We start from the raw sequence: 18240 nt of genomic DNA on the forward strand, positions 1-18240 counted from the left end.
TTATTTCTTTCTGATATTATCATGTGATTGCTCCTATCTCTTCTCTGGTTCAAACACAGGGTCTTACATTACTAAAACTCTTTTTCCTCAGGGTTTTGGAAAAGGCCGTGGTCTGATGGATACCTACTATTTGGTGGGGTGGGGTGGGGGGCATAGGTGTTCTGATGAGGAAAGTTCTAGGTGTTTTAGAGATGGAGTTTTCCCTGGGGTTTGCTGCTGGTTTTGGTTGCATTGTTCCTTTAAATAATGCCACAGGTACCCAAAGTGATAGATGGGCTCCTTTTTTAAGGTTGTTTATATAGTTTTATTTATAGCAAATGAGAATTTTGCCTGAGAAAGAATATCAGGATTGGCGTAGGTGAGACCTTAAGGTAAATTAGTCCTTTCCTCTGTATTATAGGACTGAATTTCATTTTTTCCTAATGGCTCACATTCCATATAGATGAATGTAACCATTCTAATTAGATTATTTTAAATTATGCAGAATATGACTATTTTGCTGCATAATCCAGAGCTCATAATTAATATGGTTCCTATCAATTTTAAAAGCTTTTTGTTTTATTAAAAATATTCAAATTATGGCTCTCCTTCCTTTGTTTCTAAATCAGGTAATTTATCTGTTGAACTTTTTCATCGTGTCTCATATTTCTTAAATATATAGACTTCAGTCATAATCTCCAAGTTTTGCCTAACAACATTTCATCACGTGTAGTTTCTGCATTTGCTGAAGAATTAGGTTGGGTCAGACAACTCAGTCCTCTCAGTAGGTCCTCTCAAATTAAACACTATGTGGAACATGGAGAAGAAAATACCTTGATAACCCGCGGGAGGGTAGTCCTCCCATTTGAAGGCTGATGTGCTAGGATAGAACTACGTAGAGAAGTCTGCTTCGCTCCCTCCCCGTTAAGAACATACTGGTAATGTGTTCTGGTAACAGAAAAAGGCCTTTTGGCTCAACACGTCTTTATTTCTACATCTTTTCTTTTGTCTTTACAAAAGAATTTTGGTGACAAGAGAGAGCAAGAACAAGTAGGTAATGATATAATTTGCTAACTTCAGCAGACGAGGTGATTATATTGTAGAATAAAAATGTGCACAGTGAAGATATACTGTAATTATAGTTAACATGACTCTGGACTAGTAAAGACTGATCAATGTCAAAATGTTTTCATCCTCACTATTAAATAAAAGGCTCACTTAACTGCAGTTCAGTATCTTTGCCTTCGTTAGATGTGTTTGTTAGAGAAAATTTTCAATTTTAGGCAAGATGGGAATGAGTCACATCTTTCCAAATATTCAGGTAAGAAATGACCAGAACCCTTCAGGTCTTCAAAGGGGAAAAAAAGGGATGATTGACATTTAAGAATTTTCTTTAAAGAAATGTTTTCCTTCAGAACAGTTCTTGTGTGTTCATATATATAATTTATTATGATCCCTGGATGTTGAGAGTTTAGATTTCCCAATGATTAAATAATGCAGAAATGTGTTATTCCTCCACTGAGAAGCTAAATTTATAGAGCAAAGGCCATTTACTCAATTATTTGACAAAACTAATCCTGTTGAGAGAACACATTTCATGCAAAACAATCTTCACAGATTCTAAGATTGTGATTAAGCTCTGGCTTCAAAAGAATATCAGATGAACGACTAACGCTATATCAAATATTATCTCAAGTACAAAATAATAAAATAAGATTGTCAACAGATTTACTAAATCTTGTTAAATGGATTCTGCACATCATTTGTTGTTTTGATGGACAATTAATAATAAACCTTCTAAAGGAATCATGCATTGTACCCCAGGGCAATATGTTCAAAGCATCTCTGCTGTTTCATGTGTGTATGGATGGCAGCAGGAGAACAGGGTGCAGTAAAAAACTGAGGCCAGGTCAGGATGCTATATTCAGTATTTTAGAAGGTCAAAGACGGTGTGTATTTTATAAGACCGCCATCAGTACATTATTGATACACGTACATCTCTACCTATCTGGGTTTGTATACTGCCGCATCATTGTAGAAATCTGAGCACCATCCCTCTGGGAGATGGAATGTAGTACAGTGGTGAATTCTACCATGTAGCTTAGAAGCTCACCACTCTACTCATGAGTGACCATTTCAATAGGACCTACATAAAACAGTATCCATGGTGGGTTTCCTTTGTTATTCACCTTTCAAGTTAGATTAACTTTAGAAACAATAAAAAGGTGAAGCTGTAACCTTTCCTTCTCTAAATAAGAACACCATTAACAATGCTTTATATGGAATGGTATTGGTTTAAGACAGAGGAATACTCATATTAGGCAGAGTGGCTCGGGATGCTGTGCGTGTCACACTCACAGGAGGCAAAGCAGAGACCAATCAGACAGGAGCAAAGCAGCAGTAAGCCTAAATCCTCATGCAGGATCATGGGAAACAAGAGTGTGGCTGTTGCAGGAAGATTTGGGAATGGGGTGAGCACTACTTCTGTTTTTATTGCGCCCTTCATCATTATTTGGTTGACTTTATTCACAGAGAATCTGTCGTTGCCGGAACACTGATCTCTTGCAAAAATCTACCACTTTTTTGTTCTTGAGCATGATAGTTCTTCAAGTGAACTTAGATGGGATGGTAAGCCTGATGTTAAGATTGCCCCTGTAGCTACAGCATGTAAATTTAATGTGTTTGGGTTTTTTTGGGGAAAAAAATGCAATAACTCTCTAGACATAGTCTTTAGCAAGGCTTCAAAGTCTAGCTGCTTGGGATGAGTTTATATTAATAAAAAATGCAACAAAGTATTTAAAGTCCTAGTTTCGCAGAGCCCCAAGGAGAAAGAGGTGTGCTGCTTGAGCGGGTGCCAAGCCTCCAAATAGCATTTGTAAGTACTTCACTTTTTAATTTGTATTTTTGGGGTAATTTTCATGCCTGGTTATTTATGGAGACAGAAAAAGTACTGATGAATGCAAGATGAAGATAAAACACACACACTCAAGTGTAACACGTATTGACGGATTGCTGAATATGAAGTGGTTAGTGGAGAAAGAGACCAAGCTGCCTCTGCAATACTGTCTTCTGCAAAGCTCACATGTTTCAGGCTGGAAAAACAAGCAGGAGTTGGTGCTACTTGAAGCATCAACTGCTGTACTGTGCAGAAGCACGTGTTTTTGCAGGGAGGGGGTCTCTGTCACTGGCTATGGTCCGGGGGAGAGGGGGTGCAGAGAGGAAGCCAGTGCAGTAATACGGAGGGAAAGAAAGCCTTTTCGGAGTAAACTAGGTTCCCTTCCCAGTGGATGCACAGGGTCAAGAGACTGCACCCTTTGCCTCTTCTGTAAGCTGTCAGACCTTTCCACTTGAGGGGTGACTTAAGGTAATTTCCTGGGAGAAAATGTTTTGGACCCTTGTGTTGTAACTTGCAATATCTGAAACGGGTCAGAAGACCGTGTGATCCCAGCTCAAAAATAGTACATTTAAGTGTGACTATTTTTCCCTTGGTTGTTTTTCTCCTTTAGTTTTAATTACGCTGGCTGCAGGCTAGCAAGCTTACTCTCCCATCAGTGGGAATGTCGCAGCTATAAATTTAAGATTTGCTTTTAGAGAAAACAGTAGATATAGTTACTTCTTACCAGTTCCAGATTTCAGAAATGACTAATTGTTTGATTTGAACACACACCACAGTAATTTAGGACTAGATATTTTAATTATGGAATAATCGCTACGAAGATCAGTCAACATTCCCATTACATCCCATGTAAAACAATGGATCCAAAACATATCATGTTTAAATAGTTAGAAAAAGTACATTTCAGCCATTTATAGCTGGGATATCTGTTAAAACACTTGCATTTTAAACGACTGCTCTTGTTTTACAGTTAAGAAACAAGAAGGTCCCTTTGAGTCCCCCTCCTGTGGTTGGGCTCAGATTCATACTGGAGAGAATGAGGGGCACCAGCAATGTTTTGGGTTGACTTGACCATTAGGCCCTGTCTATGGTATAATTGCAAGAGTCAGGGAACCAGGTTACCACAGAGTGAATAGTAGCAGGGCGGGCAGAATAGGAGCAGGATTTTATAATTGTACTTTGAGAATTAATGTATGATTTGATTTCATCCTGCCGGCCACACTTTTTGAATAGCAGAAAGGAATGACAGACCAGAACAATCCTTATGACTGATTATGGTCACCCTTTTGTTTTAGGATAAGTTATAATGTTTACTATGGTTTCCTATATGTATTACAAATTAGGCACTCTAGTTAAATATAACTTATTTTAACCTTCCAGCATACCTTAAAACAAAGAAATAAAGAGACAGGATCTTGTATTGTGTCTATGTTAAGGAGATTAGAGGAACACTAAAGGTCTGGACCCCAATGTAAATTGTTTTGATTATAAGATATAGGAAGGCTTAATTTACAATGCCTTTTCTTGCTCAACATAAAAACTGCTGTATACCTTTAACCGTAAAAGACTGTTTGTGTGAATGAGGAACGTATGCATCAGGAAATGATAAGGTGTGAAGGCCATTGTTATAGCCAGATGGTCAAAGGAATGAAGAGACTTAAACAACATCAGAGAATCATCAACGCACATCCATAATGAAGGGCAAATTGATGACCCTGAGGTGAAGGCTGGCACCCCTAAGGACAATTGATTAAATCGAAACAAAGGACAGGATGACCCTCTCGGAGGTGTATTGGAATGTTTACACCAATTAAGATGTAACCCGGTCACAAACTGACACAGCAAAATCCGTAGACTTCAACAGAGGAAAAAAAGACTAAGAACAGGGTGCTCTGCAATGGGGCTTTGGGTTCGTCTTGCCACACTCCAGGAGCATCGGATTGCGACCGACAGAACCCTGCTCCCCTCTGCGACCAATCTGGCTGGCCACTAGCTTGATCCAGACTCTGGACTGGTAATTATAAACATCAACTGGCAAGACGTGTGTGTGTGTGTTTAAAAAGCATATGCTGTTGTATTCTCTATAAATGTGGCGTTTTTGCCTTCTCCTCTATAAAAGACCCCGTGTGCTTTGTATAGCATAACAGCAGGACCTAGTAGCAGTGCGGTAACTAGACTAATGCTTTCAATTATTCTAGTTGCAGGGGCACAGTTAGATTCTATCTATGTTTCAGTTCTTAACTGTGCTGTCATGGGGTCAGGCAGAGCCAGATGATGTTCAAGGCACTAAGACATCCTATGGCACAGGATCCCGGGCTCACACGATGACATCAGAATCTCAGGGTTTTTTTTTTTTTTTTTTTTTAAATGAAAGGTTTTAGCCCATATGGCTGCGAAAAATGCTTGTAAACAAACCCAGCATGACTGCTGCAGTGATATTTGCTTGAGCCTGCTGACACCATGAAATGGTTCTGAATAAAATGCCCCTTCATCTTAGTGGTTAACTCTGAGACCTGCTGCTCTTGGGGTCCTATGCCAAGATCACCCAGCAGAGAAATCTGAAGGGGACCTCAGGGAGGTTGGGGTTGCAAATACCCTGTAAACGCCTGGGATAGACCCCCGATTGCCAGAAGGCAGGGAGTGATGGGCTGGGATAGGGTAAGCCACATCCTGCCCAGATAAGAGTGGTGGTGACTTCCAATGGCCCCTGCCACTGTCACCCCAAATTGCCCAAATCCAGCCTGGGGATTAAGGGGACTCTTGTGTTCTGATCAGAAGCCTTGCTTACTACTGAGGTGTGCATGGGGCCGTTAATTGGGTTGTCCTCTTTCTGACATACCTGCTCCTTTATTCTCTCACTTGCCCCCACGCTGGTAGTCACTGATCAGGCAGTTTAGAATTTTCGAGAATTCTGGCACTTCCATTCCACTTCCTAGTCTCTGTCTTGCCACAGAAATCCCTGTTACACTGTCCTGTTTAATTCCATTCATATTCAAGGCTGTTTCCAATCCAAAAGACAAAACAAGAAGATAAATATTATATTGTTTATGGTACTTTTTCTAAATTAGACTTATTTTGTGTATTACATATTTGCCTGTTATTTAACCTCACAGGTTTATGGGGAAAATTAGCAGAAATTTCAGTGACAGTGACGGCACACCCTTTACAGGATTTAAACTTAAACTCCTTTGCAATATGATGCAGACCCTCCACTCACATCAGACAACAGAGATCTAGGAAATGCAAGGTGTTATGCTGGAAGGTATTAATTGCTGCTCTGGAGATTAGCTCCTTCCAGGTCCAAACCCTCCACTCCATCTGCTGCTCATCTGCACGCCCTTGTTCTGTGACTCTGGGCGCTCTCTTCATGGCTTGGCCCTTCAACCAGGTCAATACAGTCCTCCCCTTTTGGGGTATCAAAGTTTCTTCATCCAAAATGGCAGTCTTCCTTTCACTGGCTAGACCCTGCTGCTTCCCCAGTCGGGTAGGTCCAGGTTCCCCTACCACTCTACTCCAGATTTTCAGTGCAGGGAACCTATGTCTAGCAATGGCAGCCTGCTTTCTCCTAGACCCTGTTGCTATTTTCCTGGACTCCTTCCTATGTCTTCTGGCTCCCCACATTCTGGGTTTATCAGCCTGAACTCCTTCCTCCCAGGGAGTAACTGAAGACTTCTTAACTCCATAGCCCCAAACACTCCTCCCTTCTCCCAGGGTCGGACTGTAGACTACTTCCCTGGCAGCCTTTTTCTGCTGCCATCTTGGCTTTCTACCAGCCCCACCTGTTCTATTTCAGCCGAGCTCCAGTTGTCTTTCCCCATCAGTGCAGTCCATCAGGTTAATTAGCCTGGACACCCCATCACATATGGAGTGAATTATACTATTATAACAATTATGCTATTGATCTGGGTGAGTTCTTGGCAGGGACAGAATTAATACGCCTGGGAAATGGTGCAAGACCCAGAGAATAGATGAACAATCTCATGTTGGTGGGACTCTCCACAGAGATCAAGAATTTTTTGAACCAGTTACTGAAAACACTATTCCTCGATGCAATGCACAACATACCACAAGCAAAAGTAACTGTATGCTTCCCCTAGAAGTGAATTTGGTCAGCTGCTGCCATCCTTTCCCTAGAGTCAGGCATGTTCTTTGGGTCCCTGATTCTGTCCTTTGTTTTAAACCTTTTAGGCTACAGGCAGGAAGCTTTTGTGGCAGATTTCTTGCTTATCAAGCAATGGCAGCTTATGACTTTTTTGACAGATGAAGTACAAAATCATAAGGTATGTATTTCCATACCTATCTAATATATAATTTAATAGCTATTCAAAGCTTACCTTCTTTAGGGTGAAAAAGCAGCCGGCTGACCCAGGAGCTGGAACTGCCACTGGGCTTGGCATGGGCTCCTCAAGCATACGCATCCATGCACTTACCCCTTGGGGAAGGGAGGCTGGGGAGGTGAAGGGCCTTTGCAAACCTGGCCTAATTTCTACAATCCTGCTGTGGCCTCCCCAAGCAGGGATTACTATAGCAATATTCTTATACAGTGACTCCTGGGTGTGGTAAATTGCCATGGTAACAAAGCAGCTTCTTGGGGCACTATTATCTATCCCAAGATTTGAGCCTCATGCAGCACTACATTCTTCAAACTTTCTGGCATTGTGTTTTGCTACTGGAGGGAGTTGTGACATTTAAATCAAATCACAATTTGTCTTTAAATCTGTGCCTATCAATGCAATAAAAATATAAACAATGGACTTTGTAGCTTTTGGGAATTCTTTGTTAGATTTTGCCTCACTTGCCTGGGCTGATGAGCAGTAATATTTAGCTCTTTAGCATTTTCCCTCCATATATGTCAAGAGCACTTTAAAAAAAGATAAGCCGTTATTCTCATTCTACAGACAAGGAAATGAAAGTGACTTGCCCAGTGTCACACAGGAAACCAGTGGCAGGGATGGGAATAGGACCACTTTCCTAGTCTAGTTCCCTGTTCACTGAGCCATGCTGACTGCCAAACAATGGGAGCCTCAGCAGAGAATTGCTGCAGCTTTCTCTGGACATCATAGGTCACATGATGTACTCACATTTTACAAGTATTTCCTCAACATGATGTTTAGAACAATGATTTTTAAAAAAAGTTCTCATTTTTTAATTGATCAAACTTGTGAAGAGATTTAAAAATGTAAATTGATTCACATTTTCAAAGGATTAAAAAAAAACCCAGGGAAGAGTCAAATCATCAGAACACAGTGAAATCCACTCAAATGCCAAACTTAACAGATGTGCCTACGTTACAAAAAACTTTCTGTCACCACAAGTGGCAACTTCATTGGAAGCAGGAATAGAATGGGCACAAAGAATTATTCTCACGTCCCAGGGAGATGTGTCCACAGCTCAGCTCAAGGTGAGTACACCTTTTTAATAACTGGAGATATACCAATCTCCTAGAGCTGGAAGGGACCTTGAAAGGTCATTGAGTCCAGCCCCCTGCCTTCACTAGCAGGACCAATTTTTGCCCCAGATCCCTAAGTGGCCCCCTCAAGGATTGAACTCACAACCCTGGGTTTAGCAGGCCAGTGCTCAAACCACTGAGCTATCCCTCCCCCCAAAAAAATTTATGAATCATGGATTTCAACCTTCACTTTGGTTTTGCAAGCCCATCCTGGAGTTTGCCCCTCTCTAATATCATAGATTATTAGGGTTGGAAGGGACCTCAGGAGATCATCTAGTCCAACCTCCTGCTCAAAGCAGGACTAATCCCCAAATTGCCCCCTCAAGGATTGAACTCATAACCCTGGGTTTAGCAGGCCAATGCTCAAGCCACTGAGCTATCCCTCCTCCCATCATCTTTGGAAAGTGAATCTAATGGCATTACACCAAATGCCGAGTCAACTTTTACTTTTTTGGTAGGTTAACAAACCTAGTGAATAAAAAAGCCACAGTCATTTAAGGCATCTGATACAACACTACAGGGCAATCTCACAAGCAAACTTAAGTGAGATAATAGGAACACACATTAAAAAAAAATTCCAAGGCTTGTCTACACAGAGTTGTACTGGTTTACACTTAAAATGTGGTATTAAATTACTGTAAAGGGCTGTGTGATACTCTTATTTCATTTGAGTGGCTTCTTTTGGTTTAGATTAAATCAATGTGAAACAGGTTTAAGGAACCAAAGTAAGTGTTCACACAGAAGTTTGCAGTTGTTTAACTAAATTGCTTTTAATAAAACCAGTTGAAGTTTGGGTATAGAGAATGCTTAAGTAATTATTAGTGTCAAGTTGAATGGAGATGTTCCCTGAGGTCTTACAGGGATCAGGTCTTAGATATAATTAATGACTTGATGGGTAGAGTACAGAATATGCCAAATTATATCTATGCTTCTGTGCATTTGTTTATCTGTGAGAGATTGTTCTGTTGAATAAGATTTAAAATCTTTAAACCAGAACAATGGATTGAAATCAGTAAAATTAAATTAAAAAATATAGCAACATTTCATATGCGGTAGGGAAGAATTATCAATTATCAATATCAAATGGGAGATATTAACTAGACATCAGCTTATTTTGGCACTGGTTAGTGCCTTAACTGCAGTATATGATATTTGGGTTGTTTCTATACTTCAGATTTGGAAGAGAAATTAATGAGAATTCAGAGAGAGCAGCAACACTAATAAAAAGATGAGAACAGAATTTAAAGAAAGCTTACAGGAGTGGCAATATCAATCTGAAGAAAAGTAACATAGGGAAAACAACTCTTTACAAATATAAAATGAGACGTTAGAATAGACAGGGATCATTCATTCTTATTTAGTCAGCCACATCAAATTGCAGTTATGAGCATCAGCAAGAAAAACAAATAGAATTGACAGTGTGTCATGCCCAGTGAGATTGCAGAATCACCATCACTGGAGAGAAGGCTGAATTAGACACATCTGTTAGATATGGCTGAAGAATTGAAATCTATCCTTCGACAATACAGGAGGATGAAAAAAAATCACTTGTTATTTCCTCAACTCCAAATGATTTGTCATTCCTCCTCAAATTAGAGAGAGGCCATAATGGGGAACGGCACAAAACTTAGCAACAACCAGCTACTCCAATTCACTCCTCCAAGCAACAATGGATTACCTGGTGTTTTTGCTGAAGTAATCAGTAAGATAAATGTTAACAAGGATTGGTCCTGCTTTGACAGGGGGTTGGACTAGGTGACCTCCTGAGGTCCCTTCCAACCCTAATATTCTATGTTCTATGATGCCATTTAAATGGATATTAGGCTTCAAAGTAAACACCGCAGAGCTAAACAGGAACAAATTATTCCTTTCTGAGACATTGTTTTAGAATGTTTGCAGACACATGAAGACAACATTGCATCAGTTTAATGCCAGTTCATACTTGGAAGGCTATCCTTCCATTCATAAGAGGTCTAAAAAGACCTTTAGCTACATTTAAACAGTTTTAGCTTCTGCAGTCGGAGAATACATAGAGCCCTACACAATACAAATGACTGTTTAGGGCTGTGATATCTGTATCTTCAGTGTTTACACATTAAACAACTATTTGCTAGCTTTACGTATATTGCTTTCAGATGGATTAACACACCTGCCTTCCTGAGTATCATTCTCTCCCTCCGAAAGTCTTAAATAAGTTGTGTAAGGATGGTTGAAGGAACCTAGTACCATGAAGAGCGTTAACATTTCTGAGGAGGTGGCATAGGGGAAGATACACAACCCCCCAGGAGCTCCTGTAACTATCCACTGTGGAAGCAATTAAGCAGTTGGTTGAATGTGGTGAAAAAGGTATAGAGTATCAAAGACACTGTATTTTAGTCCTGCAACTGGCTGCCTGATTATAACTATAATTCAGGGGTTTGAACTGGTTGCAATGGAACAGATAGTAAACATTAAAATAAGTCAATTACTTAAAGTAACTTTCACTCAGACTTATTTCTCATGCAGCATAATCCAGTCAATCAAGCACAGGATGGAATCCAAAGGATCTGGGTTCAATTCCCAGTGTGGAAGCTAATTTGCTGTGTGACCTCGGGCTGGCCTCTTAATAAAGATTTTCTCAGTTTGGTATGAAATGTTCATCCTTTTGAAAATCAAGCCACATTTTGGATGCCGAAAGAGCTGAGTACCCAACAGCCTTCATTGACTTCAAAAGGCATTCCTGTATGCTTAGCACATTTGAAAAACATCAGACCACTTATTTTAGGTGTCTAAAGATGGGCTTACGAGCTTAACTTTAGGCACCCTATTTGTTAAAAATATTGTCTTCAGTGGGAATAATACTTACCCATCTTCATAAAGCTGAGGTGAAACATATTATGCCTATATAATTGAAGCAGTTTCAAACCTCCAATTTTCAGTCTTTTGTTGTTGGTGTTATGAGTGAAATAAAAATTCAAGTTTTATTTTGTTATTTAATTATGAATGTTGATTCAAAGCAGGCATGGAAGTAAGTGTCTACATATTGACAAAGGCTTCCGGAGTTCACAATTTCCGAGTCACTGCTTTTAAGAGCGCAAACTATAATGTGCACTGAAAATACATTAATTTACAGGCTCTTCACATATGTGCAGAATTCCCTTACACAATTTTTCATTGCATTTTGAGAAAGTAAATTTAAGCACTATGCTTCACCTCAATCAGATTTCATCCACTTCAAATGCCATCTTATCAACATTCATACCTACTTGGTAAAAGAAGGAATAAAGATTTGTTTTAGCAAGCAAAGATGTTTCAAATGGCAAATTATTATACCAGCATAAATGGCTCAATGTTAAAATAATGTCCTTTTTTAATTATAAAACTGAAGAAACTGCTTCTTCACAATTTTAGAACACACCACTACATTTTGCTCATGAGAACAAAATTTACAGTCATAAGTTGCACATAAAGGGTTTATTTTAAATGTTTTAAGGATAGAGTTACATCATAATTATAAAAATTACTTACAGAATTAAGTAACAGATTTAAAGTGTTTATACTTCTAAATGCAGAGAACAGGGAACTGTCTACATTGTTCAAAATAAAAAAAAATAGTGAAACCAAGCTCTAAAGATGAAGTCATTACCTAATTTTAAAATGTGAACACGAAGACCTTTGAACTATACACATACCAAGAACCATCCAAATTGCACTAATGATGTAAAATACAAAAAGCACAGCATTTTAAAGGAACCAGAAACTGTTTTAGCTATAATTCTCCTTCCCTGAATTGATTGTAATTGCTGCTATCCTCAAAGAAACCTTCAGTTTTAAAATGAATCAATTAAAAAACAAAAACTTATGTATTACAATTTATTAAGTTTAAAAGGGTTTTCCCCAGTGTATTTATGTCTTTATGTATTCTACTCCAACTTAATTTAGGGTTTGGCACTCAAAAGAAAAAAAAGTATGGTGTTTTAGATTCAGCTGTGATTTTATTTACTATTGAACAGAATACATGGTCCCTTCAAATGCTGTGACACATACAACTGGAAAATTACCTTCTGTTGGCACTATGCTCGCCTCACCAGTGCATTTAGTCCTACTAACAACCATTAAAACAGCACAATAAGCAAATTCACAAAAACTGAACACAAAATAAAAACAAAAACAAAAAACCTAAACATTTTAACATGCAACTTTAGTTTGTTACATTGAACATTCTACCTTCTAAGCATGCAAAAAAGGATGGTCTGCATTTAAGATTTTTTTTCTTTTTAAAATTTTACATGGCAGCCTGACATCATACACACACACACACACGCACACACAATATACAACAATACTACAGCAGGTAAATGAGAAAGGCCAATAACTTTTATACACAGATCCTGGCTTGTGCTGTGACAAGCCCCATGATAATTTTGGAAAGGAATGTTGAACCCCTAGAACAAGGAACCAACATTTAGTTACCAGGGTAACGCAAGCACTGCATGCAGATCTGAAACATGAGCCTAAAACAAAGCCCAAAGCAGAAGGGCAGGAAGTGGAATTAGTCTCAAGCCTCAAAAAAGGTGGTTTAAACTATCAAAAAAAAATCCCAACCCAAAAAACAAAAACCAACAAAGCAACAGATAAGAGGGGACACTTAAAAGGCCATACAAATTTACAGATTATACTCCACTAATTGGTAGATTATGTGGTATATTAAAGTGGCTTGCAGAAAACCCACAAATGCAAGCCTTTAATGCTAAAAATGTTTCAGTAGACCTAAACTTTAAATATTTCAAAACAAACCTTGTTTTCCTTAGATGTATAGCCCAAAATTCACTGTACTAAGTTATGCACGTATCCTGTGTATAATCGATACACTCACTCATTCTTGTGCCACAAATATCAACTTGGGCTCATGGAGCCAGGCTCAGCTTTGAGATTTACATGCAGGACTCTTAAGAGTCAATAGAAAACACAACAGATCTGCAGGATGAAAACACTGTGTTGCAAATCTGCTCACTTTGTTCAAAAACACAAGGAACATTTATGATTCAGGTACTTAGTACTTAAGGACTGCATTGAGAAGCTATTCACTGAAAGACAATAGCCTGCCTTTGGTTGCCCATGATGAAATACTGGACATAATGCAACAGTAGCAATGGACAAAGAATTAAGGTACTGTATTTATATGGTGAGTATTTGTTACCATTCAACAGCATAATGAGGCACAAGCCTTAAGGCTAAAATATGAAGTCAGGCAAAAATGGATAGAAAGGGGCTTAAACCACTGAATCTTCAATGTCAAGAACATCCATAATAGAGGTCATCTGGGCCTCAGATCTCTGATTAACAGCACCTTTTCCTAGTCTTCTGTGTAAGGTTGGGTATCTGGGTGTTCCTCCCCTCAACAGTGATAACTGGCTTCACATACTAGCCTTCTGTGAAGCAGTGCTTTCAAACTTGCAAAGCTCTGCCTTAATGTGACATGACGATTTTGTTGCTGAACTGACCATTTTTGCAATTCTGATTACTTTTTAAAACTGCCACACAAACTACCTTGGTTTACAACTATCTTGCAAGATTAAAACTGTGAAAGGATCTGCAGCTGTGGGCTGCTATTTACATCCACAGTCCAATGCAGATGACCGAACCACTGAGGCTGCCTATAGCTTTCATTAGTTAGTACACCACTGGCATGCAGAACTCTAGTGTTCATTGAATGAAATTCACGTAACAGCATACCTCAAAGCGAGTACAATGTACACCACAAAAGGCGACAACAGGTTTAAGCCGTAGATGATCTGTCCGGACACTCGTAGAAAAGCCAGAAAGAAGAGCTAAGAAAGATGTTTTTTCGGGGGGGGGGGAGGGGGGGGGAAATAATAATAAAAAAAAAGGAATGCAGCAGAAAGCAACAAATGCTTCTCCTTCTCTAAAACAAGTCTTTAATGTAAGAGGACTGTTCTTTCATGAGGTTTTTGTCTTTACATGTAACAGATAAACTATTAGGCTTTTAAGTCCATACACAAACATCCAGATTGCTAATTTTGATATTAAATGAGAGACTACTGATTGCCAATGTGTAGTCTAAAGATCTTTCTGAAGTAACATATAATGTTATCACTGTTGTGGCACCAAGCACTTGGGTTTGTTAAGAAGCGTATATAACAAAAATACAACATTTAGAATAGAAGGCAGCCTTGTTTTGTGTAGTTTTACTGGTTCCTTCAACTTGTAAATGTGGGCTGCATTTTCTAATCAACAGTTTATATAGCTGATTAAACCTTTTATAGTTTAAAGCCTTTTCACTGAAAGGTGCAAGTCAAACACTTGATGTTGTACTGTCTTGTGTCTACGAAGATGCACAAATATTCCCATGTACTGCTAATTCTTAAAAAGCGACTTTGAAATAAGGTATAGAAACACAGTAGATTGATGTTACTTGGGTTAGGCACTCCTTAACACTGCACAAACCAACAATTTACTTTTTTTGAAATCATCTCAGCCCCAACCCTGAAAACAAGGACTGCCAGTAGCCAAGAAATTAAATTTAATGTTACATAAGAAGGCAATATTGAAAATATCAAACTACACTTGCATGTGGCAGTTGAACAGGTGAGTGCGAGGTTGAAGAAAAAGTTAAAGGCTATGAAAAAATTTTTTAGATTAATGATTACAATATTAGATCAACTTTACACAGCTTGAATTTGCAGCTGTTTACTTTAACTCCCTCTCCCCAAAAATATAGCGACTTCCTTCAAGAAAAGGAGTTCCCTTACACAAAATGTGTCATGTTCACACAAATTTGTTTGTATTATTCAGAACAAAACAGTTTTGTTGGCAGAGATTGTGGGTTCGCAGGGACATTTAAGCTTTCATTAAACTGGAAAGCAGTCAAGTCTTTGTGTCTACAAATTTTACATTTAATAGTTCCACGAGTTTGGCAAGAGTTCACGATGATGTCTAAGATGTTTTCACCAAATCATAGACATAAATATGGAAATCATCATCAAACTTGATGAAATAGACAGAAGGTTTGGCTTCAACTTGATGAATGACCATGCCAGTCCTTTTAGAGCCATCTTCTTTGGCATATTCCACTTGTTTGCCTACCAGGCTGTCCACAACTTCACCTGGTTCCCGTTCTGCTGGAGGCGAATCATCTGTAACACAGAAAACATGATGTGTTTAGTTAGGAGTTTAAGGATTTTCAATCCACATAACAACTGCAAAGACATCTTCAGAATGTATACAAATATCAGGAGTCGTGAGAAGAGATGAATTACAATGTTTGAGAAGAACATTTAAAAAGTTGTAGTCTATTCAGTCAAACAAAGTTCATCAGTTCCACAATTTACCATTACAGGAAAAAATGTACTTGGGTAACACTGCAACCAGAATTTTAAGAAACTGAATTCTTATACTAGCCTCCTAGACTTCCTGCATCCATTAGCATCTATGTAGTCACATGCACAAAAAGCAAAGTAACAAATGAGGAAGTTCTTTGAGATATGTGGTCCCTGTCTGTATTCTACTGTGGGTTATGCATGCAGACCATGTGTCTGGAGCCAGAGAAATCTTCTAGTACCCATCTGATACTCCTTCCCCTCGCCAAATCCACAGAGCAGCCAAGGGGGGAAATGGGGGAAAAAAAATCAAACTAATAGTTTCACTGCTGATCGTTTTAGCAGAAACGCTGAGCTACTGTGCTTAATAATCATAGCTGGATGTAGGGGTATATATGCTACAGTGAAGTGAGGGAAACAACCTCTTTCCCTCCAAAGTTTATACAATGTAACCTCTATTCCTGGCCAAGAGGGAGACAAGAGATACAGCCCCCCTTCTCTCTAATACCAAAAGCTTCAACTGCTACCTGGATTTAAAAAAAAAAATAAATAAATAAAAGAAAATCCAAGACACATAATCACCCCTCTACCTTCCTGGATTTAAAAAACCCATCTCTTAAAATCTCCAGCCTCCCCTTGAATAACTCCTGTAACAAACATGGTCAATACGAAATCTGAAATACACAGAGCACAAAGACTGGGGGCAGTGTAAAGTGAAATTTAATCAAAAAGGGAATAATATTAAGACATGGGTAATTTTTAATGAACTAACATTCAAGTCTTTAAACATCTCTAAAATAATTCTATTCTATTCTTTTTATCATACCAACTTGCAAACAAACTGGTTGTTCCTATCTACAGTTACAGGGCTGAAAATTAAATTTAAGGAAAAAACCTTCAGTATGTGTGTATATGTTCATTTCATTGTGTATCATAATGTTTGAATGGCACATGTGCACACACATCAGTTTCCCTTACCATCTTCGCTATAGGTTGACTGACTCAGAAACACACGTACCAAAAGTCTTTAAGAGTTATCACCCAAAATTCCCATGTCCTGATGTGATCATTTAAGAAACACACACGGCATTTATTTAGTGTACATGAATTCATCTAGTTTCACTTTAGCCCTTGTGATCTGTTATATTTAGTTAAAAGGTAACACAAAGGAACAAAAAAAAGCCTAACTTTGCTTTCCCATCAAAAAAGTGCAATGATTAAACCAATATTTTTGAGGGAGAATATCTATACACATGGAAAAAGTGGATGGTGGTAGTATAGGCTAATACAATTACCATTTTATCCTTGTTTCAAATTACCACCATTTAAGAGTCATCCCTAATATTAAAATCATATGAATCTTCTGCAGTTCTTGCAGTTCGTCAGCTCTTTCATTTCAGGAAACAAACAAACCCAATGTCTATGGAAAGTGAACTGTCATTTTGGTTTAGAAGAAAAAAAAAGTACTGGCGTACTTACTGGAATCAGGCATAATGCGGAGGTCACCTTCTTTATAGTCATCTAAGAGCTGATACATGTATAAGACAGGATCCTTCTCATAAGTAATATAAAACCACGTGTTCATTATAGGAGCTCGAGCCAAAACCATCCCCCTCCACTCATCTTTTGAGCCATCCTCTGTTTCAAACATATGTTCCACAGCTTTGCCAATCATTGTGTCTGCCAGGTGGGCATCACTGATTCGAGATGAAGCTGAAATATGTACACAATATTGCATAAAATTCAGGACCACTCGGAAGCCTGCATACTACATCTTCCATAGAAATCATGAAAAGGGCTTCATTCAAATTGTTTTCTTTACAAAATAATTATATGAATTAACTGGTGGATATTTTTATTCTCTGGGTATATCCAGATTACAAAGATGCGGAATTCTAGCTATGGTTATTAAATAAGGGCTTGTCTACACTGTCAGTTATTCTAGAATAGCTATTCCTGATTAAATTCCATGTGTGGACACAGTTATTCCAGAACAAGAGCATCCACACATGGAGCTAATCAGGAAATTAATCCACTTTAAACTCACACCCCTACTGTACTCCAGATTAATTTTTATGTGTAGACAAGCCCCAACTCACTGCACTCACACTACAGAAAAATATAATTAGAAACACTAAGGAAAACCAATTGTGGTTTACAGAGCAGATATCACAACACCTTTGTTTCTATTAAAAATAAACTTTTAGCAAAAGGGGTGAGGGCTGATCATAAAATAGCCTCTAGAGTTTTCTACTGTCACTGAATTTTTTTTCTTCTTGAAACACAGCTAACTCCTTGCAGCCAACAAAAAAAGCTGATCTAGTTTGAGATTCAGTGACACTTGGTGTGAATTCTGAACTTTAATAAGTGTTTCAGACATCCTACAGGTTTTAAAAATTCAGATTGAGCTATTGAAAACAAACATTAATTCAATTATTTCATTTTTAAAGAAATTTCACTTTATTTTTATTACTTCTCAGAAAAGGCATAGGAGAAACACTTAATACAGGACCATAGAATATGGAGTACAGCAAAGAAAATTCTCATGAAATTGAACTGTAAAATGTGAACTCTCACTCAGCATTAACATTTAACAT

General features: G+C 38.4%; 2 protein-coding genes across 5 annotated transcripts in view; both read right to left on the reverse strand.

Moving 5' to 3' along the window:
• The window catches only part of NXNL2 (nucleoredoxin like 2), a 31487-nt gene extending 25720 nt beyond the window's left edge, over window positions 1–5767 (reverse strand). The window contains exon 1 of the mRNA XM_039543095.1: window positions 5715–5767. The gene's annotated coding sequence lies outside the window, so the exon portion shown is untranslated. The remainder of the gene's footprint in view (window positions 1–5714) is intronic.
• Window positions 5768–11649: 5882 nt separating this feature from the next.
• The window catches only part of SPIN1 (spindlin 1), a 104560-nt gene continuing 97969 nt past the window's right edge, over window positions 11650–18240 (reverse strand). For 2 of the 4 annotated variants that reach the window (XM_039544952.1, XM_039544951.1), the window contains 2 exons: window positions 17123–17356; window positions 11650–15460 (listed from right to left, as the gene is read on the reverse strand). In XM_039544952.1, coding sequence (XP_039400886.1) covers window positions 15261–15460; window positions 17123–17356 — 434 coding nt within the window. In that variant the 3' untranslated portion in view covers window positions 11650–15260. The remainder of the gene's footprint in view (window positions 15461–17122; window positions 17357–18240) is intronic. The other 2 variants (XM_039544949.1, XM_039544950.1) reach the window with 1 other exon arrangement.

The sequence above is a fragment of the Mauremys reevesii genome, linkage group 6, assembly GCF_016161935.1.
Source record: "Mauremys reevesii isolate NIE-2019 linkage group 6, ASM1616193v1, whole genome shotgun sequence".
Lineage (NCBI taxonomy): Eukaryota > Metazoa > Chordata > Testudines > Geoemydidae > Mauremys > Mauremys reevesii.